This window comes from Stenella coeruleoalba, assembly GCF_951394435.1.
Source record: "Stenella coeruleoalba genome assembly, chromosome: 16".
In the NCBI taxonomy this organism is placed as follows: domain Eukaryota; kingdom Metazoa; phylum Chordata; class Mammalia; order Artiodactyla; family Delphinidae; genus Stenella; species Stenella coeruleoalba.
Window position 1 is genome coordinate 33616962 of NC_137162.1, and position 23783 is coordinate 33640744.

At 37.8% G+C, this 23783-nt stretch overlaps 1 protein-coding gene across 7 annotated transcripts in view; it reads right to left on the reverse strand.

Moving 5' to 3' along the window:
- Positions 1-23783, reverse strand: part of EXOC6 (exocyst complex component 6) — a 197750-nt gene that overhangs the window by 26057 nt on the left and 147910 nt on the right. For 5 of the 7 annotated variants that reach the window (XR_013824316.1, XM_079900349.1, XM_079900351.1 and 2 more), the window contains one exon: positions 9826-9899. Coding sequence is in view for 5 of the 7 variants with exons in the window: in XM_079900349.1 (XP_079756475.1) it covers positions 9826-9899 (74 nt within the window). In the remaining 2 variants the exon portion in view is untranslated. Of the gene's footprint in view, positions 1-7230; positions 7305-9825; positions 9900-23783 lie in introns of all 7 variants that reach the window. The other 2 variants (XR_013824317.1, XM_079900353.1) reach the window with 1 other exon arrangement.

Sequence of the window (23783 nt, forward strand, 5' to 3'; positions counted from 1 at the left end):
TTTCTTAGAAATAACATATTATTATTTTAGTATCCCTAATGATGACCAAGGTAAATCAAGAAATGTTTGTAATGCTTACACGTTTACTTGAGAAGGCAAAGAAATGTGTCATGTATTTTTAGAAATACTCCCATCAAAAATAATGGAAATAAAAAATTTTTTACTGCTTTTAAAGTATGTTTCTTTACATAGAACATTAACTTACATGTAATATCCCAATTCCAAATAAGGTGTTTCTGTACACCAAAAATATGTTTGAATATAGCTGAATAATTTGCATTCACTTATTCAACATTTATTGATTGTTTACTATGTGCCAGGAATAGGGTTAAGTAATACATGTATGGTAGTGAACAAAAAAGGCATGATTCTTGTCTTCATGGGCTTGTAGCTTAGCTTTTTTCTTTTATGTTACCTGAATTGTTATGAATACTTGCTCTAGAATTGCTTTATTTTTAAAAATACCTTTGATGTGGTGGGGGTATAGTTAGGCTGCTATTTTAAAACCTCAACTTGATAACTAATTTGCTAATGGGGAATGGCATGAATCATGAAATAAAAGCATACAGTTAGCTGGGGGACAACAGAAACCATTTTACTTGTATATTAGAAGCACATATCATTTATATTTCAAAGTCTTGTGTTTTATAACTATTTTATATTAAAATGCTACGAGAGGGACTTCCCTGGTGGTGCAGTGGTTAAGAATCCGCCTCCCAATGCAGGGGAGACGGGTTCAAGCCCTGGTCCAGGAAGATCCCACATGCTGTGGAGCAACTAAGCCCGTGCGCCACAACTACTGAGCCTGCGCTCTAGAGCCCGCGAGCACAACTGTTGAGCCCATGTGCCAAAACTACTGAAGCCCACACGTCTAGAGCCCGTGCTCCGCAGCCAGAGAAGCCACCGCAATGAGAAGCCCGCACACCGCAACGAAGAGTAGCCCCCCACAACTAGAGAAAGCCCACGTGCTCCAACAAAGACCCAACGCAGTCAAAAATAAAAATAAATAAATTTATTTAAAAAAATGCTATGACAGCCAATTCTTTTCAAAAAATGGTGCTGGGTCAATTGCGTAACCATGTGGAACAAAATCAATCTTGAACCTTACACCCCATACCATGCACAAAAATCAATTCCAGATGGATTGTAAACCTAAATATGAACGGTAAAACAATAAAACTTTTAGAAAAAAACATTTACAATTTCAGGAGAAGGCAAAGACTTCTTAAACTGGACATTAAAAAGAACTAATCATGAAGGAAAAAATGATAAATTGGATTTCATTAAAATTATGAGCTTTTATTCATCAAAAGCCACCACTAAGAGTGAACAGACCAGCCACAGAGCAGGAGAAGATACTTGCAATACACACATTTGACAAAGGAAGGACTCATATTCAGAATATACAAAGAACTTCTGGAAATCATTAAGCAGACAATCCAATAGAAAAAAATGACAAAAAACCTGAAAAGTTTACTCACAAAGGAGGATATTCAAATAGACAATAAATAAATGAAAAGGAGTTCAATTTTATAAGTCATCAAGGAAACGCAGATTAAAACCACAATGTAAAACTATTGTATACTCCCTGGAATGGCTGAAAAGGAAGAGACAACTAATATCAAGTGATACCAAGGATGCAGAGCAACAAGAACTCTTCTACACTGCTGGCTGAAGTACGAACTAATATTCTTGCTTTGGAAAACTGCTTCACAGTGTCTATTCAAACTGATCATATACCTACCCCCCTGACTCAGCAATTCCACTCCTAGGTAAATACCTCAACAAAAATGGGTCTGTTCACCAAAAGACATGCAAAAGAATGTCATGTTAGTTCAAGCTGTAACAATAAAACTGGAATCAATTCATATGTCCATCAATAGTAGAATGTATAAATTATGGTATATTTATATAATGGTAGACTACACAGCAAAGGGAATGAATGAACCATAGCTACATGTAACAACATAGATAAATTTCACAAACATAATATTGAGCAAAAGAAGGCAGAACCAAAAAGTTAACATTGGGGTCAGGGGTGGTGGTGGTAGGTTGAACTGCGAGATTGGGATTGACATATATACACTAATATGTATAAAATAGATAACTAATAATAACATGCTGTATAAAAAATAAATAAAATTAAATTTAAAAAAGAAAGTTAATACTGCATGATTCCATGTATACAAAGTTCAAAATCAGACAAAATTTATCTGTGGTGTTAGAAGTAACAATAGTTGCTATCCTTTGAGAGGGAGAAGTGCAGTAAGGGGTAGGGGTCTCTTTTGAGGTACTTACTGGTCAAGTTCTTTTTCTTGATCTGTGTGTTACAGAGATGTATTTACTTTGTCAAAAATCAGCAATAGTATGATTTGCCTGAATGTATATTTCAATAAAACATTTATTTGAAAAGTGCTATGAGATCCATACATATTTTGCACAATTCGAATTCTCTCTCAAATTCTCTAAATATAGTTCAGAGGAATGATCACTCCTCTTTTCCCTATTTTGCCTGAAATAAAATACTTGAAAATGGAATCTAATCGTAGATAGAGAAAGAAAAATTGTAATTTTTATGGCACAGGGTTGTAACAGGCAGAAGAAAATGGTATAGAAAAAGAAAATGGCTCATATGTAAGCTAATAAGAACCACATATGTGATTTGCACTACAAAGGCATACCTCTCTAAGGCTTTAGACTATATATTCCCAGATTTTTTTTTTTTTTTTAGCCGTGCAGCATATGGGATCTTAGTTGCCCAACCAGGGATCGAACCTGCAACCCCTGCAGTGGAAGTGAGGACTCTTAACCACTGGTCCGCCACGGAGGTTCCCTATTCCCAGATTTTTAAAAGGCTCTTCATGTGACAAGGTATCCCATCACTCACTACCTCTGTAGTTCTCTCTTATGTGCTCTCCAATTTGTGAGCGTCCATACCATCATGCACAGTCTTAACAGCCCCAAAGCACAGCGGTCTAATAACCCAAATACCACACTCTGATTAGCGTAGTCTAAGAATTCCCAGCACGCTGTTGGTTCATTTGGAGTTAACTAAAATGACCAGGTCTTTTTCATAATATAAGTCAGATTTCCTACATCCTGTATTTTTAAAAATTTAATTAAAAAAATTAAATACAGCACTTAATATTTTTCTTGCTAAATTTAACTTTTTTGGCTTTGGCTTATCACTCAAGACTACTGAGAGCACTTTGATTTCGTCTTCTATCATCTTAGGTAACTCTTCTACCTTTGTGTAATCTATACAAATAATTCATATTTCTTCTATGTATTTATCCAAGTCATCATTTAAAAAATATGTCGATCCCAAACTGTCAAAGACAGACATCTAGAGGGTGCTGCCAGAATCCTGACTTAAAGCAGTATTTCCCAAAGTATATTTCATGTAATACAAGCCAAAATTAGTAAGGGATGTGTTCTGTGATGAGTTTAGGTTTACTGCACCATTTCTCAGTCCTTACAATTCTAATGCACATGGTAAGTCTCTAAGAGGGGATTAGAGTACAAACTGTTTCCCAAACTTAGCTGACTTGGAATCTTTTTTAAAGAAATCTTTTCTCATCTTGAGAAATCAGTGTTCCTGGAAAGACACTTCAGGAAAATATACGGTGAAAAGATACATCAGCCAACATTCTTTAGGGAAGAAACTGGTTTATTAGCTTCAAACCTACTTAATTGTATTATCATCCAATCTACCTCAACCTCTCCATATTGTCTGAAGGATTATCAAGATATTGTCAAATGCTGCAATAATATCTTGCCAGTCTAACTTATCACAAAGTGAAATAGGACCAGGTAAAGAGGATTTAGTATTAGGATTATTAGTGAGCCATGGATGCTCAGTCTACTGTGAGAATTATGTTCAATAAGAAGCTATGAAAGTGAGAGATACATTTTTAAAGTTTCCCGCTAAATTGGCTACATTTTTAGAGTTTTGGTGATTAAAAACTAATCTTCAGTGGACTTTCCTGGTGGTGCAGTGGTTAAGAATCCGCCTGCCAATGGAGAGGACACGCGTTTCATCCCTGGTCCGGGAAGATCCCACATGCTGTGGAGCAGCTGAGCCTGTGTACCACAACCACTGAGCCTGTGCTCTAGAGCCCGAGAGCCACAACTACTGAAGCCCGCGTGCCCTGGAGCCCATGCTCCGCAGCGGGAGAAGCTACCACGGTGAGAAGCCTGCGCACTGCAACAAAGAGTAGCCCCTGCTCACCGCAGCTAGAGAAGGCCCGCGCACAGCAGTGAAGACCCAACGCAGCCAAAAATAAATAAAATTTAAAAAACAAAAACAAAAAAACCTAATCTTTAGTTTCCTGGGAAATTCAGTTATATGGGACACCTCACTTTCCAGTGATATTTACTGAAATCTTGCTATGTATTAAGAACGAGTTATTTTAAAAAGTATCACTGAATACTATACATTATACAAAGAGTCTTATAATAAAAACAGTTTAAAAATTTTAAGGTTTTCATACATTGTCAAAAGAATTTTACATATTTTGAAATTCTTTTGAAATCCATTTGAAAGATTACATTTAACAAAAGAGATGGTCTTTGTAAAAGAAAACAGATGCAAGTAAGTATACCAAAGTCCTTCACCAATTAGCGACTTCATTTCAGAACTGGGGGTAGAAGGATGGTAGGCTTTACTTATAAAACATGTATACACAGACAAATCATGTTCAAACGGCACGTTTAAAATTGAGTGAAGTAGTATGCTCACATAATGCAGTACCAGTACTGCTAATCCTCCACATTGTCTATTGGGGCAGTAGGTCTTAAAATGTTGTTGAGATAACTGGCTTCCATTAGCAAGCATGTGATTGGCAGGATGATAAAGTCTTTTCACTCACAGGTCAGCTATTTCCTTTTCTTTAGAAGAGGGCAATTCTGATGATCCATCTTTTAGCTACAGTCTCTCATTGAGTCCCAATTCTCTTGCCTTCAGCTTTGATATGGTTCTAACTTTCCTCTTGTATCAGCTCATACTTGTCATCAACTCCTCTATTCAGAACAGCAAATATCAGGAGTTTGACCTCAGGGCAAAGTCCGGGTGGGCAGGTAAAATTTGACCACTAGACCTACTTCCTAATCTTTCATACCCAGCAATTCATGAAGCAGTATCAAATTCAAACTAAAAAACAGAAGCATGACCCCTTATAAGTACTATGAAAAGGGCTTTTTTGCCTTTCTAAGTATACTTGAAAAGAACTGTCAGCTGCCCTATTAAGACAGAAATGGATCACAGACCAGGAAAAAAAAAAAAAGGAAAAGTGCAGAAATTCAACTGAAATGTAAATAAAAGTGTTAGCACCCTCTTTATGTTTGGTGATATACTACTTCACATAAAAGTGTTAAAATAATATGCTGCTATGAAATATCTTTATGAAGTCAGGAACATAAAAACACTACTGAAACTTAAGGTATCCTTATTTAAATAATCACTGATACTGCTAAAAAACGTTATATCACCTCATATGAGATTAAAGTTTTCAAAATGAATTTATTTTTGGCCAATTCCCATACTTGGCATTTCACCACTAAACTGTTTGTAAGTTAATTTGAAAAACAAATATAGGTGAAAAATAACTATCATTATCAAATTATTAAATCCAGGCCTCTCAAATCATAAAATTCAAGTTATATCACAGTGGTCCAGTAGCTGAAGACAAGAATTAGTTGCATCGGGACTTCCCTGGTGGCGCAGTGGCTAAGAATCCACCTGCCAATGCAGGGGACACAGGTTTGAGCCCTGGTCCGGGAAGATCCCACATGCCGCAGAGCAACTAAGCCCATATGCCACACTACTGAGCCTGTGCGCTAGAGTCCACGAGCCACAACTACTGAGCCCACATGCCACAACTACTGAGCCCACGTGCCACAACTACTGAAGCCTGTGCACCTAGAGACCATGCTCCACAGCAAGAGAAGCCACTGCAATGAGAAGCCCGTGCACTGCAACAAAGAGTAGCCCCTACTCACTGCAACTACAGAAAGCCCACGCACAGCAACAAAGACCCAACGCAGCCAAAAATAAATAAATTAATTTAAAAAAAAAAGAATTAGTTGTATCTTCTTGTTTGTTTATTTATTTATTTATTATTTTTGGCTATGTTGGGTCTTCACTGCTGCATGCGGGCTTCAGTAGTTGTGGCTCGTGGGCTCTAGAGCGCAGGCTCGGTAGTTGTGGCACATGGGCTTAGTTGCTCTGTGGCATGTGGGATCTTCCTGAACCAGGGTTCGAACCCGCGTCCCCTGCACTGGCAGGCAGGTTCTTAACCACTGAGCCACCAGGGAAGTCCCTCTTCTTGTTTTAGAATACAAAAGTACAAGAAGATAGCATAATTAAATTTTAACATTAATAATCAGAGAAAATAATTTAAGCCTCTTTTAAGACTAGAAAAATTAATATGTCAAAAATTAGCTCATCAAAATTTTCTATCCACTACTCACTTCCACTGCATACTAACTACCATACTTTAAAACTGTGTTTTATATTAACTAGTTATTTCTATATAAATCTTTTAACAGTTCTATATACTTGTCATAATAGATTTCAGAATTCTAAATGTTTCATAATAGACTTTTTTATTCACTTAAGTCTCTTAAAGAAATTACCTTGCAGTTGTTAAGTATCCGTCTGCCAATGCAGAGGACATGGGTTCGAGCCCTGGTCCGGGAAGATCCCACATGCCACGGAGCCACTAAGCCCGTGCGCCACAACTACTGAGCCTCCGCTCCAGAGCCCGCGAGCCACAACTACTGAGCCTGCATGCCACAACTACTGAAGCCCATGTGCCTAGAGCCCATGCTTCACAACAAGAGAAGCCACTGCAATGATAAGCCCATGTGCTGCAATGAAGAGTAGCCCCCGCTCACCGCAACTAGAGAAAGCCCGCGCGCAGCAACGAAGACCCAATGCAGCCATAAATAAATAAATAAATAAATAAATATTTAAAAAAAGAAAAGAAAAGAAATTACCTTGATGAGGAAATGTCAATTAGGACTTAATGCCTCTAAGTGCACTACTTGATAAGTAAATCAACCAAAAAGATTTGAGATGTTTATTAATATTTATATGTCTGCCTTCATAACAATTCCCTAGTGAGCTATATGCTTGTAGAGAGGATTTCTTTGCTGTGAAATGATGATTGTGTTTGAAGGAAGAAAGTACCTAGGATCAGAGTTTTCTGCTTTGAACTAACTACCTACCTGGACAAATCAAGGAACAGAATCTTTGCCAACAGCTTTATAAATTATGTGATCCTACAGCAACATGGATGGATCTAGAGAATATCATATGAAGTGAAGTAAGTCAGAGAAAGACAAATATCATATGATATCACTCATATGTGGAATCTAATTTTCAAAAAAATGATACAAATGAACTTATTTACAAAACAGAAACAGACTTACAGATATCAAAAACAAACTTCTGGTTACCAAAAGGGAAACGCTGGGGGAAGGGATAAATCAGGAGCTTGAGATAAACATACACACACTACTATATACAAGACAGATAACCAACAAGGACCTACTGTATAGCATAGGGAACTCTACTCAATATTCTGTGATAATCTATATGAGAAAAGAATCTGAAAAAGAATAAATATATTTGTATGTATAACTGAATCACTTTGCTGTACACCTGAAACTAATACAACATTGTAAATCAACTATACTCTAATAAAAAATTTTTTTAAATTATGTGATCCCATCTACAATCCTACAATGAGATTACAAGCTAGTTAACAGCATAAAAATTCATACAAAACTGAGAAAACAGCAAACAATAAATTTCAAATTTTCTGTGAACAGATTATTTGTATATAATGGGAGCTATCCTTGAATCACATATTCTTTGGACTGGAGACCATATTCATGTAAGTGGTCACAACCTAATTTGGAAATGAATATACCACCAAACCTGTTTCCACCTTGGTAAAGGACTCAGTTTTCTATATCATCTTATTAGGGGCAACAGGACAGCAACAGAGAGAACTCCTTGTAAAGAAAATGGATCTACCTTCAATAGTAAGAATATCTTCTAATAAACTGAAATGGAAGTTCAGAATCCACTTTCTTCATTTTCTACTATCTTCCCCTTAACTTAGTAAAGCTAACCATCTGTAGATCTAGGTCACTCATAATAGTGTTTCTTGTTTGGCATAATACATGAGCACCAATTGTAAACAGAATAAATATGAATATATTTTCATATGTATTTAGGTTATAAAAATATTTAGGTTATTTCATATTTATGTTATGAAAATATTTCATAAATATGTTGTTCAGTGCTTTACACATTATAATTGGGAGACAGAACGGCTTTTTCAATATTCTTCTAAACTTGACTTGAAATACCAGTTATTTCCATACACAACTCACTGTCTTATAAGTATTCCTAGCCAGTTTGTGGGTATTGTGCTTTTCTAAAGGATTGTTAGGCTCCATAAGGATGAAACTGTCTCTTATATTACTTTTGTGTCTATTTCAACCATATCTCCTCTCTCCAAATAATCAATACTTAGCATTTCATAAATATTTATTGAACACTGGCTTGGAATTAGAAAAAGCAGCTCTGTGTTCAAACATTTATTAAAATAAGAGCTCTTTAACTGCTCACAATGGTCCTGTTCCAAACATCACTGTGGAAGAGTTCTATTCATACCAATGGTGGAGCCCCATCTCCAGTTATCTCCATCCCTCAAAGGGGATGGGACCATTAATAGACTGATATCACCGTGACTTTCTTTTAATTCCATCTCCATTTGGTTCTTCTTGCCAAGGGCAGCAGTCACGCCTGTTGTCAATCCTAGCACTCCTAAGCCCTCTAACTTGGATCTACCCCTCCTCCACACTCTTGTGCCTCTCAGCTTTATTAAGCTCCTTAATCCTATGATTAAGAAAGAAAAGAAAAAGGAGGAGGAGGAAAGAGGAAGAAACGAATAAGAAGCAAAATCATGAGGGAGATGGAAAAAGGTAATATGAAGAAAATAAAGAAAATGACAATAGAGAAGTTAAAGAGTAAACTGAATAGAAGAAATTTAAAAATCATATTTGTTATTATACTTAGAGTTATGTGACTAGAAAAGAATTACATAAATGTATAATTAATTACCTTTAAAAATTAGTTTTATCCTTCTTTCTGGAAGCATACAGAAAAACTATAAAAATAACATTCTTTACACTGACAACATTTTAAGCAAGGGGTTCCTTTCTAGGTTGTAATAATTTACATTTAACTTGGGTCCTAAAACTAATGTTACACTACCAATTTTCATATACGACCATGAAATCATTAAGAAATAACTTAAGCTTCAAGTGTTATTAAACCAAAGTATAAAGTTTTTATTCATTCATGTGCTTTGCAAGTAATAACTAAGTTAAATATTCACCAATAAGAATGCCCCATGAAGTTGAGACACTGAATGGGTATAGGTTCAAAAGAAGGACCAAATACAGTTATCAAAGAAGCACTTTTCTAGGGCTTCTCTGGTGGCGCAGTGGTTGAGAGTCCGCCTGCCGATGCAGGGGACACGGGTTCGTGCCCCAGTCCAGGAAGATCCCACATGCCGTGGAGCGGCTAGGCCCGTGAGCCATGGACGCTAAGCCTGCGCGTCCAGAGCCTGTGCTCCGCAACGGGAGAGGCCACAACAGTGAGAGGCCCGCGTACCGCAAAAAAAAAAAAAGAAGCACTTTTCTAAAGAAAAGTTTTTTCAAGGCAAACAAGCATTCCTGTAGCATTTAAAAAAAAAAGGTGAGAAGCAGAAACCAATAAATGAGAAGTACATTATTACATCTTACTTGTCTGAGGTCAATGAATGCTAGCTGCAGAGTATCCCCTTGGAATCCTGGAACGGGCTCAGAGCTGGCAAACACTATTTTAAAAAAAAAAGAATAAAAACAAGATTGCAAAATATACGTTTAACCACGAAATTAATTTCTACTCATTACAAATGTATTATAATATTTACAAGTAATCATTTCAAATGAAGACTATTTATAACCTTCAATTTTCACCACTGAGAATGTTCTCCACACCCATTACCACGAATATTTTAATAATTTTAAACTTCCAATCTGCCATTTAATTACTCTAATCCTTAATTACAATAAATTTTAAATAGTTATCCATTTAACTTTTGTAAAAGTTCAAGGGTAGTAATATACTTCAATCAAGAAAAGTTTTCTGACTCTTTTTAGCCTTAAGTGAATGATTATAGAAGCATTTTGAAACTATACCAATTGCACGGTTGTCAACATATTTCAAAACATGGGCTTTGTTACAGAATATGCTCTACACAAATCCTACTCTAGCTAACAGCGATAATAGGCAGCCATGTAAGAAGTCAGTTTTACATGCAGTTTTACATTTTACAGCAAGTAAAATGTTCAAAGTAGCAAAATGAGGATGATGTAGGAATGCCTGTTCATTTTTTTTAAATAATTTTTTTCCATAATGGAATCCCACCTCTTTAAAAACTAAGAGACATCTTAAGACAAAATAGATTTCTTAAGACAGATTTCTTAATATCTTTAGACGAAAAATATTTTGAAAGATATTTTTCAACAACTTTTTTTTTGGCCATACCGCATGGCTTGCAGGATCTTAGTTCCCCAACCAGGGATTTAAAGCAGGGCCACCACAGTGAAAGCGCCTATCCTAACCAATGGACCACCAGGGAATCTCTTTCAACAACTTTTTTGTACTTAAAAAAAGTTAATACTAGTAACATAGCTTTGTTTAGTTAGTTGAAGACAATCTCAGTACTAGTTATTTTGAAAACAAAAGCCTTGTGGCTCATAAAAAAGGCCCTATCATTTTACACACATGCTTCTCTCGAAAGAATATGAACGCCTGCCACCACTCTCCCTCCCCATTAATATATGAGTTTTCTTAGAGAGTCTTATGGATTTTCCATTTGTGAATTTATCTGAGCCAGTATTTTAGAAACCACTTACATTGTTAGCCTATATAGATCTTGGAATAACAAATATAATTCTTAACTTTAGTATATTCTGCATGAAATATAGTTTAGAAAGGCTCAAAAATCAACATCTAAAAACAATAAATAGATGAAAGCCTAGCACAGCTTAATTTATTTGGCAGTTTTGGAGAACGAAGAATTCAAATTAAGTTTTTTTTGTTGATGTTGTTTTTAAGTTAATTATTATTTTTGCTTTAAGCATCAAAACTTTTTTTCATCGTAAGCATTTTTTGATAAAATTTTAAACTGCATCATAATACTTTCCCTATCTTTTTTTTTTTTTTTTTTTTTTTTGCAGTACGCAGGCCTCTCACTGTTGTGGCCTCTCCCGTTGAGGAGCACAGGCTCCGGACGCGCAGGCTCAGCGGCCATGGCTCACAGGTCTAGCCGCTCAGCGGCATGTGGGATCTTCCCAGACCGGGGCACGAACCCGTGTCCCCTGCATCGGCAGGCGGACTCTCAACCACTGTGCCACCAGGGAAGCCCTCCCTATCTTTTTTTTTTTTTAGAATACTAAACACTATATAAACGTTTCTTATTTCTCTTCATTGATAACCATTAAGAACACTTTTTATTCTATACAATAAATTCCCAGGGCTGCTACGGTATTAACAGCTGTTTTCTATTACATTAAATAGCTCAGAATGCTGTGTTGTTTGAGTTCTTGTGTCTATCTTTAATAATTTTTCTGCCTTCTCTCTTACAGTTTTAACATAAATTCTTACTCCCTCCTCTCTCACTCATCTCTTATTATGTTATCTTTAATCTTCTTGAGCAGGTAGGTAAGCTAATCAATTACTAGAATAGTATCTAAAGTAAGAGCAAATACAGCCTGAGCATGGGCCTCTCCCACAAGTAGGTGAATGAGTTTATATATGCCTTTGAGTAAATGTACCTTTCAGTTACTCAGTTACACCATTTCCCTCCTTACTTCTTGGTTCTCTGCTGGGTACTAAGTAGCTATGGCCATTAGACAGGTGACTACATTCACCTTTCTCAGGCCCCCTATTTCCAGAAAACTAAGACTCATTCAAGCAAATCTAACCATATTTTTCATTGTTTACTATAATTTACTCACATCACTGTCTTTTCATACAATGAAAAGTAGAATACTTTCATACTGTGGCAACTCCATCACCCACTACCATTGCCCAGATAATTGAATTGCCTCTTTTTAGTAACATGAGATCTTAATTGAAAAATAACAAGCAAAATTCTAATAGCTTATTAAAAGTAGATTTTTTTTTTAATCTAAAAAGTACTTTTCTTAAGACCATCCAGCATATCATTGGCTTTCGTGGCAAGTCTCAGGCTGCTGTTTCCAAGTAACAATTAACTATGAATTCCTTAATGGTCTCTAATCAAGGCTGTATATGTTAGCTCAGCTTCTACCATCACCACATATACATACACACATAAAGACTTCCTATAATACAGAGAGACTTACTTTATATATCAGGCATAAAAATCAGCTCAATTTCAATTATACTTCGATTATTATGCACTTAATCTTCCAGAATTTTTCTACACTGAAAATAATCTGTCATTTTTCTTCTCTCTCAGTTCCTATTTAAGATACTATAGTTTAATAAGCCCCATTGCTTGGCATTAATCCAAAGAGCTTAGAGTCAAAATTATAATAGTACCATAAATTTATATAGCACTTTATAGCTTACAAAGCACTTTCTCACATGCCATCTTCTTTAATCATCATAATAATTTATCTTAGTAAACAGGGCATGCAGATGATGGATCACAAAATCTTGCAGCTAGAAGAGACACCCCCCTTTGAAATATCTCCAACAGTCCTCTGAAGGCTCCGTTTAAAACTCATCAAGTTCTTCATTTTATAGGGCAGAAAAATTAAAATTGAAGTGATTTGCCCAGATCACATAGCTAATTTAGATTTCCTGACATTCAATTCATTGATCCAGAATCTGATTAAGTATTCAGCCTCTCATCTTTTATGCCATCTCTTCTAAGAACCTAACCAATATGGAAGTGAAATTCACTAGTTTATAGCTCTCAGGTCTTTTCTCAAATATTTTTTAGGGATAGGAGGCTGCATATTTTTTCCTTTACTTCTTTAAAACTCAAATGCAGTCAATCCTGTTGGTTTTATCCTCTACAATATCTTCAGTCTGAATCTGTCTCTACCTCAGTTCAAGCTATCATCATTTCTTGCTTGCATTACTAAAATACATTCCTATCTGGTCTCTCTGCTTCTTGTGTGCCACCTTTCCATCTACTTCTCCCAGTAAGATGTAAATGTGATTTACGCCACTTCACAGTTTAACACCTTTCAATGGTTCCCCATCACATTCACAATAAAGCAGGACAAGTAAGATCCTTTATAACCTGGCCTTTGTCTCTCTCTCTAGCCTCATCTCTTACCACCTTCCTAGGGGCACCTTAAACTCCTTCCATTCCAAACCACCTGCATTTCCTTGTATGTGCCACAGTCTCTTACCGAGTACCTTTGATCCTTCTGCCTGGAGCATCCTTCCTCTTCTTTTCCACTGGGTAACTCTTACTTATCCTTCCATTCAATCTACGTCTTCTGTGGAAGACTTCCATTACCCTGCAGCCTGGGTTAGGTCCCTCCTCTGTGATCTCCCTGCAACTTCTGTACACAGCCTAACTATACTACCCATTTTGCTATCTTATAATTGTTTATCTGTCTGGGTTTTCCCACCAGACCATGAACTCCCTGAGGGTAGGAAATATACCTCCATTTTTATATCCCGATCACCTAGTATAATGCCTGATACATAATGAGTAGGCAATAAAAGTTTCTTAAGTGAATGAAGGAAAATTGAACAAATGAACAAATAAATTCTAAGGGGATGCCATCCAATCCTGGTAATTGATACGTCCTCTATCTTATTGATTAGATCTAGAATGATGTTGTCCAACAGAACTTTCTCCAGTAATAGAAATGTTCTATATCTGAGCTGAACTGAATTCTTAGTTTTATTTAATTTTAATTGAATAGTCGCATATGACTACTAGACAGTGTAAATCTAGAACATTCTGTGCATATTTAGTGTATTTATTTCAAAATAACTGAGTGTGGGTAAGAATACTCCAAATGTTTCCTTCAGCCGAAACTAAATTGTGAGTTCTTCCACTAAACACGAAGCTCACAGGAAATAGAGATTTTTTTTTTTTAACCTTTATATACTCTGTGCCTGGTGTACAAGAGATATTCAGTAAATGCATTGAATGAATAAATAATAATACAAATAATTCATTTATACTAATATGGTCCCAATAATTCTAGAGGTAGATTTCAATCTGAACTTTTTAAAGAATTGATGACTGATTTTTGGAATAGCTTTAAGTTTGTCTTCAGATTCCTTCTTGGCTCAAGCAGATTCTCAATTTTATATGATTTGTCATATTTTGGGGTTTCTTTGTTCTCCTTCTTTGTGCCAACTTTTTATTATTTTTATTTAATAATACCTACTTCCTAATATGATATCTTTGTCATTCAGTCATGCCATTAAGGATAGTTTTTTTGGTTTGTTTTTTTTGTGTGTTTTTTTGCGGTACACGGGCCTTTCACTGTTGTGGCCTCTCCCATTGCGGAGCACTCCCATTGGGAGCACCAGGGAAGCCCAAGGATAGTTTTTAAAAACACACATTGATCTTGGTCTTTCAATAAGATATTTAAACATAGTTTCCAGGGCTTCCCTGGTGGCGCAGTGGTTAAGAGTCTGCCTGCCAGTGCAGGGGACACAGGTTCGAGCCCTGGTCTGGGAAGATCCCACGTGCCGCAGAGCAGCTGGGCCCATGCCCACAACTACTGAGTCTGTGCTCTAGAGCCCGTAAGCCACAACTACTGAGCCCGTGTGCTGCAACTACTGAAGCCTGTGCCCCTAGAACCCACACTCCACAACAAGAGAAGCCACTGCAATGAGAGGCCTGCATATCGGAACGAAGAGTAGACCCCGCTCGCTGCAGCTAAAAAGAAAGCCTGCGTGCAACAACGAAGACCCAGCACAGCCAAAAATAAATAAAGTTATTTAAAAAATAGTGTTAAAAATAAATAAATTTTAAAAAATTAAAATAGTTTCCAGGCTTTCTAAAGTTTTTTTCTTTTTTTTCTTAAAGAAAGTCAAAATCTTTGGGTTTTTTTCTCTTAGTGCCTCCTATTTGACTGTTTTTTTTTTTTTCATAAATTTATTTTATTTTATTTTTGTCTGGATTGTGTCTTCATTGCTGTGTGCGGGCTTTCTCTAGTTGCAGTGAGTGGGGGCTACTCTTTGTTGTGGTGCGCGAGCTTCTCATTGTGGTGGCTTCTCTTGTGGAGCACGGGCTCTAGGCAAGCAAGCTTCAGTAGTTGTGGCACGGGGACTCTACAGCGTAGGCTCAGTAGTTATGGCGCATGGGCTTAGTTGCTCCGCGGCATGTGGGATCTTCCTGGACCAGGGCTCAAACCCGTGTCCCCTGCATTGGCAGGCGGATTCTTAACCACTGCGCCACCAGGGAAGCCCTGACCATTTCTTTTTTAAAATAAAATAGCTTCATGATATATTCATTTCCCCTTATTTTTTGCTAGAATATGGAACTTAATAATAATGATTCCAAGTTTAAAAATACTTTATTTTAAAATAAATTATTTTATTTTATTTTATTTATTTTTGGCTGCATTGGGTCTTCATTGCTGTGCACGGGCTTTCTCTAGTTGCGGTGAGCAGGGGCTACTCTTCGTTGTGGTGCACAGGCTTCTCATTGCAGTGGCTTCTCTCTGTTGCAGAGCATGGGCCCTAGGTGTGCGGGCTTCCATAGTTGTAGCATGCAGGCTCAGTGGTTGTGGCTCACGGGCTCTAGAGCGTAGGCTCAGTAGTTGTGGCGCACAGGTTTAGTTGCCCCACGGCATGTGGGATCTTCCCAGACCAGGGATTGAACCCATGTCCACTGAATTGGCAGGCGGATTCTTAACCACTGAGCCACGAGGGAAGCCCTGACCATTTCTTTTTTAAAATAAAATAGCTTCATGACATATTCATTTCCTCTTATTTCTTGCTAGAATATAGAACTTAATAATAATGATTCCAAGTTTAAAAATACTCTAAAGTAACATTAGAGGGACTTCCCTGATGGCACAGTGGTCAAGAATCCGCCTGCCAATGCAGGGGACATGGGTTCGAGCGCTGGTCCAGGAAGATCCCACATGCTGCAGAACAACTAGGGCTTTGTGCCACAACTACTGAGCCTGTGCTCAAGAGCCCACGAGCCACACCTACTGAGCCCACGTGCTGCAACTACTGAAGCCTGCACACCTAGAGCCTGTGCTGCACGACGAGAAGCCACCACAATAAGAAGCCCGTGAACCGCAACGAAGAGTAGCCCCCGCTCACTGCAACTAGAGAAAGCCCACGTGCAGCAACAGACCCAACACAGCCAAAAATATAATTAATTAATTAATTAGATTTTAAATTTTAAAAATTTAAAAATTAAAAATAAATAAAATAACATTAGAGAGGGAGGTAGAGGGAAAGGCATCACCTTATTGGGAAGGTAAATTTTTGCTGTATCAGTTTAACTGAGAAGAAGATAAGATTGAATTAATTTAGATAAAACTGAAAGTTAAAATTAATACATACTATAGAAGCTGTGATTATAATGACAAAAGAAACCCCTTCCAAATTGGCAATCTATGACGTTTTAAGAGAACAGAGTATCTATAGGCAAAAACATGAATTATTTGTAAATCTAACAAAACTTTAAGCAGGAAAATATGCCCTTCCTGCCCTCAGGATCTATGCACAGATGTACAGGATTTGTATGGGGGGAACAAAGATGGCTAAGAAGTCAGGCTATAAGTATTTATCCTGGCATGAAAATATAAACCTCTGAAATTAAATGCAGAGGGAATAAGTCCTTGAACAATCCTGTCCTAGGCAGACAGTTATTTTTACTGTAAGGTGGATTATTTGGAAAACATTTACACAGGGTAGGAAGAATTGGGAAGTGGAAGAAAAAAATGCCCATGGAATAAGAAGAGCAATAGATCAAAAGATTGAAAAAGAGGGTGAGGAGGCTAGGCTAAATAAACTCTCAAGACTGCTTGTGGATGACAAGGCAAGGACATATAAAATGGAATAATTTCATAACTAAATAAATGACTGACTGTAAATAAAAACAGTCTGCATATTGAAAAGATTTCTCATAATTCCATTTCTTACTAGATCTGAAGATTTAAATTGGCTAGTTAGAACCCAAATTTTGGCTCGGCAACGTATTCTATGTGGACCAGATGTGTCATTAGAAGCGATGACGAAGAGCACCATCTAGTGGTTTTTCTGGTGGTGAAGAACTCATGCCTGGGAGTCAGGGGTCTTGTTAGAATTCTTGACTGTTAAATTCTGTTACATGTGGTTGGTAGCAGTGGAATGCAAGCCTCTAAAACCAACTGCCCCTCTACAGTCATCACCCCGCTCTTATATAAGGTAGTATCTATTCCTCTCCCTTTCTTGGAAAAGGAGCAAAGCAGCCTAAATTTGATACCGTAAATGCCATTAAAACCAGAACAAATTCAAGTAGGCAAAAAATAAAAGAGCATCCAGCTTACTTAAAAAAAATAAAAGACAAATATCCTCTCCATATATACCATCGACATGATTTTGCTTGAACCCTTTTATTTTGGGGTATGGACCTTTTTCAAGGCTAGAATTAGAGGCCCTGGGGTCATAGCCATATACATACAAAAAAATCTATAGAGACTTTCTTTTTTTTTTTTTGAGGTGGGCTAAGCCTTTATCCAATTGCAAAAAGACCAAGGCCTTCAAACCTAGAGATTCACCTATTTCTCAATAAATCATCACTGAAAAAGGTACCAGTGCTCTTCAACCTGGAGCTTTTCTAGTGCTTATGAATTTAGGATGTTAGACTCTTAGCAGTCAATAACCTCAATTAGGTATTTGTGTCGAATATATGAAAAAGTACATTCTAGACCTATTCTGGGTACCTCAAATCCTTCTGATTGCCTGATGCTTTGGAAATGTTATTTTGTTAGGGATGTGAAGGATTTCTGAGATACCTTTATAGGAACTTAAGAAGACACTTTCATTTTTTCCTCTATACTGTTGCATTTTTAAGGTGCCTTCTGATGTGACCCAATATATGAGGTGTTTAATAAAACAAAAGCACATACACAGATTTAGAACATCAGCTTTATGCCAAGCTTGGCAAATGCTCCTCCAAGAAGTGATTTCTCTTAAACTTATACAAAATCTGTAACAGGATTAAAGGTTCAATGTAGCTTTGTGGGGGGCGGGGGCTACGTTTGCAATTCCGAATGGAATACCTTCCTGACTTCTCCAACCACACAGATATAGTAGTATTATTGGTTATGGTCAAGTTAACCAAAAATGTCTACTTCATTCATGCATAAGCCCTACCTAATATTCTCAATCAGTACAACTTTTTATCTAAATTAGGTCTGCTTCTTATACTCTGTCACAGTACCATCTACTTTTCTAGAATTTAACAACTTACAATCATATGTATTAGTGCAGTCATATAATGAATGCCTCCCCACTGGGCCTAAACCCAAAGAGGGTTAGGGGCTTTTTCTGTTTTGTTTACCACCGTATGCCCCTAAATGCCAAGTACTTGGTAGATATGAAGGAATTAATTAATGCATGACTCTAAAGTACCATACTCTTCTTTGCCTTAAATTTTACTACTTCTGGGACTTCCCTGGTGGCGCAGTGGTTAAGAATGTGCCTGCCAATGCAGGACACAGGTTCGATCCCCGGTCCAGGAAGATCCCACATGCCGCGGAGCAACTAAGCCCGTGTACCACAACTACTAAGCTGACATGCCACAACTACTGATGCCCGCGCGCCTAGAGCCCGTGCTCCACAACAAGAGAAGCCACCGCAATGAGAAACCCACGCACCGCAATGAAGAGTAGGCCCCGCTCACCGCAACTACAGAAAGCCCACGTGCAGCAATGAAGACCCAACACAGCCAAAAGTAAATAAAATAAATTTATAAAAATAAACATAGTCATCAAATATGTGAAGAATTTTTATAAATGATCAGTTATATCTATATCAAGAAGTTGAATGGTCTTGAAGAAAATTACAGCAGCATCAATTGGCCTTAACCTTTTTTTTTAAAGAGGCAGCATTTTATTTATGTACATATGTATGTATGTATGGCTGCGCCACGAAGCATGCAGGAGCTTAGTTCCCCCTGACCAAGGATCGAACCCATGCCCCCTGCAGTGGAAGTGTGGAGTCTTAACCACTGGACCTGCCAGGAAAGTTCCTGGCCCTAACTTTTTGATAACAAAGTTAGGAGAACGCTAGAAAAGCAAATGTAGATTATAGAGACTTCCTGATTTGTTAATTTGTTCATTTATGCAACAAATACTCTATGAGCATAGCATTCTGCATTGGGTGCTGACAATTATAAATTCTATGTTGAATTTAACTATCTATCCTAGATGATTAAATCTCTTCTCTTTCCTCTCTCCTCTTCACCTTCCTCTCCTTTTCTCTTTCTTTTTTTCCCTCTTCATACCACCCACCCCAACCATGGGATGTATTCTTGGGTCTCTTCTACTATGTGAGTCTCTGACTCTAACCACCTAAATCGTATCAAATTTACCCATCCACTAATTCCATGTATTCCCTCCTCCTCCTTTCAAAATGTCTGAAATCCATCTTCTTCTCTTCATTCCCACTGCCCAAAGTCAAGCTCTTTCTATCCTTCACAGGAAAAAGTTTCATAGTCTTTTAACAGGTCTTTCTACTTGTAGTACCTCTCTCATTTCAGTTCAATTTCCACATGACACAGAGTTAACTTTCTATAATATAGACTTCATAATGTCATGGTCCTGATTAAAAAGTTTCAATGGATCTCTATTGCTTATTAAATAAAGTCCAAGCATTCAGAAGTCTACCTTTTCTCAGCCATATCTTTCAACACTTTCAATCATGCATCTTGTAGTCTAGCTATACAAGACCGTATGAAGATTCCCTAAGCATTCTCTCATCACAGCACTTTTGCCTATGCCATTCCCTCTGCTCAGAATGCCCTTCCTTGCTTTTGATGAAACGTGACTCATCCTTTAAGACTCAAATTTCACTTCTATGATAGTCAATCTTTTCAACCCCACGTAGGATTAATTGCTCCTTCTCTACAAGTGATACATACTTCTATAAAGAATTTATGTTCTACTACAGTCATTTACATGTTTGTTTCCTCCCCATCTAGTATGTGAGATCTTTGAAACCTGATTCATCTTTGATTTCCCAGTAATAACAGGTAGTAGGTTCCCATTAAACATCTGAATAAATGAATCTTCCCTACAAATCAGTTGACTCTACACGGAAAAAATTCAGTTACAGACTGAAATTTGAGCTCAAGCCAATTTAACTCATAAGTATGTGTGTCACAAGGAATACCAGGGAAAAGCGCACACACTGTTTGAAAAAATAAGTGGGTACAGGGGCTTCCCTGGTGGCGCAGTGGTTGAGAGTCCGCCTGCCAATGCAGGGGACACGGGTTCATGCCCCGGTCCAGGAGGATACCACATGCTATGCAGTGGCTAGGCCCGTAAGCCATGGCCGCTGAGCCTGCGCGTCTGGAGCCCGTGCTCCGCAACAGGTTCAATCCCCGGTCCGTGGCAGAGGCCACGGCAGTGAGAGGCCCACGTACCGCAAAAAAAAAAGAAAAAGTGACTACATAGATGGATCAGTGCTAATTCTTTCACTACCAGAAAAAAACAAAAACAAAAACTAAAAGCACATGGCTGAATGATATGAGGAACTGAACTATTCTTAACTTTCTACCTCCCCAACTTCAGCTGGTTGTGCTATTTGTTTCTACCTGCAGACTGACATTTTAAGGCCTAGGAAATATATGCATAATGTTTTTACAAAGTAATGAGGATGGAAAAATAATCAAACCAAATTATAAAATTTAATTCAGAATTAAGGCCATTCTTGATGCTTATATTTGATGTTAACCTCTTATTGCTTAAATTCTTTGACTTAAGCCTTTCTTGAGTTACCCAAGATCTTTGGTCGTTTTTGGTATCTAGTTCCTGATCTCTGCTATCTAACTTCCTTGGACTCTGGATTTCTTACTAGTGTAAAACAGACTAGTAGGATTTTATGTTAATCCCACAAACCAGTCACAGACATTTTTTTTTTTGGCTGCATTGGATCTTTGTTGCTGCATGGGGGCTTTCTCTAGTTGAGGCGAACAGGGGCTACTCTTCGCTGCAGTGCGCGTGCTTCTCATTGCAGTGGCCTCTCTTTTTGTGGAGTATGGGCTCTAGGTGTGCAGGCTTCAGTAGTTGCGGCATGTGGGCTCAGTAGTTGTGGCTCGTGGGATTTAGAGCACAGGCTCAGTAGTTGTGGCACACGGGCTTACTTGCTCTGCGGCATGTGGGATCTTCCCGGACCAGGGCTCAAACCTGTGTCCCCTGCATTGGCAGGCGGATTCTTAACCACTGGGTTACAAGTATAAGTGCCACCAGGGAAGTCCCTGGTCACAGACTTTTAAGTAATAGTTTCTGAGCCTCTTGAAGGGAAAGTAATTACTATGAATCAATATGGGTTTATGAAGAATCAGAGTAGTAACATTTTCTTCTTTGAAAAACTAATTAGACTGGTAGATGAGGAAAATTCAATGGCCATTATTATCTCTATATACCAGCAAGGCATCTGGCAAAGTTGCTCATAACTTTGAGCTATGATTTAGATTCAAAACTATGAATTAGATTCAACTAGGGAATTAGCAACTGGCTGAAGAAATCTAAAGATACCCAAGATTTTGAATAATGGATCTAAGTCAATATGAATATATAGACCCATGTAATGTTGTGGTTCTCAAACTTTACAGTGCATCAGTATCACCTGAAAGGCCTACCCAAAAAGAAATTGCTATGTCCTATGCCCAGAATTCACAATTCAGCAGGTGGGGTTCAAGAATTCACATTGCTGGGACTTCCCTGGTGGTACAGTGGTAAAGAATCCACCTTCCAGTGCAAGGGACGCGGATTTGATCCCTGGTCGGGGAACTAAGATCCCACGCGCCACAGGGCAATTAAGCCCACGCACGCGCACCACGACTACTGAACTTGCGCACATCAATGAGGGAGCCTGAGTGCCGCAAACTACAGAGTCCACGTGCTCTGGAGCCCGTGTGCCACAACTACAGAGCCCACGTGTACTGGAGCCCGCGCGCCACAACTAGAGAAGAAAAAACCCGCATGCCACAACTAGAGAGAAGCCCGTGCGCCACAAACAAAAGATCCCGCATGCTGCAACTAAGACCCAATGCAGCTAAAAAAAATAAAGAAAATAAACAAATAAAATAAAATAAAACAAGAATTCACACTGCTAATAAGTTCCCAGATGATACTGTTGCAGCTTATCTGGGAACCATGTTTTGAGAATCACTGATGTACTATATATCAGGATACAGATATCACGTTTTGTTCAACATTTTGCTAATGATCTTGTTAAATAAAAGCATGATTACAAATCTGCAGATGCTATTAAATTTTGATATAAAAAGATCTCAATAGACTAGCTGTGGGACAAATATTAAAATAAAATTTAATAGGGATAATCTTAAAATCCTAAAACAAAAACTAATCATACAAGTATAAGAAAAACAAAGCTTGACAATCACACACAAAAAAAGAGAAAGATAAAGAGATTTTAGAATGCTACAGCTTCAATGATTCAAGAGTATACTCTGGTAACCAAAAAAGGTAGTAACAGTTTGGATTTTACTAATAAAGTACAAAATATGGAACAATGTATTTGATAGTCCAACTACATATTATACTGGTTCCACCACACCTGGGTATCTCTGTATTCAACTTTGGGTGTCAGACATTAAACAGAAGGCAGTCAAACCAGTTTGTTCAAAGAAGAGCTTTGGACCTAAAATCATTATCACATGAGAACAGTAAGAGGAATTGTTTATCTCTGGTCTTCAGAAGATTCAGAAAGATATGAGAGCAGTTTTCATATAATTGGCTTGTGGATAAGACTAGGTTTTCTCTATATGACCCTAAGCGGAACTGCCACCTGTAGTTATCAGACTGCTTACTATACACAGGTGCCCACCTGAGGAGAGGAGTGGGGAGGGAACAGGGGCTGAAATCTAGCTCACATTTCACTTGATAAGTCATGTGCCTTGGTGGGGGTGTCCAGCTGGAAAAAGGGTAAACTTTTTTCTAATTCATAGAAAGGGGACAACACTGGAGGACTTTTTCCCTTCAGTGGGAATATCTTTTCTAATTTGCACAAAGGCACAATATGGACTAGTGGTGACTCTAGCCCTAACGCAGAACTAGGTACATTAGGAGAAGTTTAGAAAAAACAACTGCAACTCAATGTGAGAAATTGACAGAGTAATATATTAAATGCAAACTCATTTTCTGAAGAGTAATCTCCCAAATTAAATGTTCAAGGAATAGCTGGACAACTACTTGACGGGGTTATTTTAGAGTGTGTTTCAAGGTAGAGGAGTATGTGAGTATGTCCTACTAGGCGGGTGGTGAAACTCAATGGTCGTTTAGTTTCTAGGATTCTACATCTGAACTATCTGCCTGTTTTCTCCATATCCCAGTTGATTCTTAAGGCATCCAGATTCCTTCTCTTCACAAATTTACCATACATTCTAGCCTTCCTCTTACCTAGCCAAATTCCTCTTCCTGTCTCCCTTTCTCCTCCTTTCTCTGCCCCAATGTGTAGAAAGCATACACACAGCATTAATACTGAAAATAAA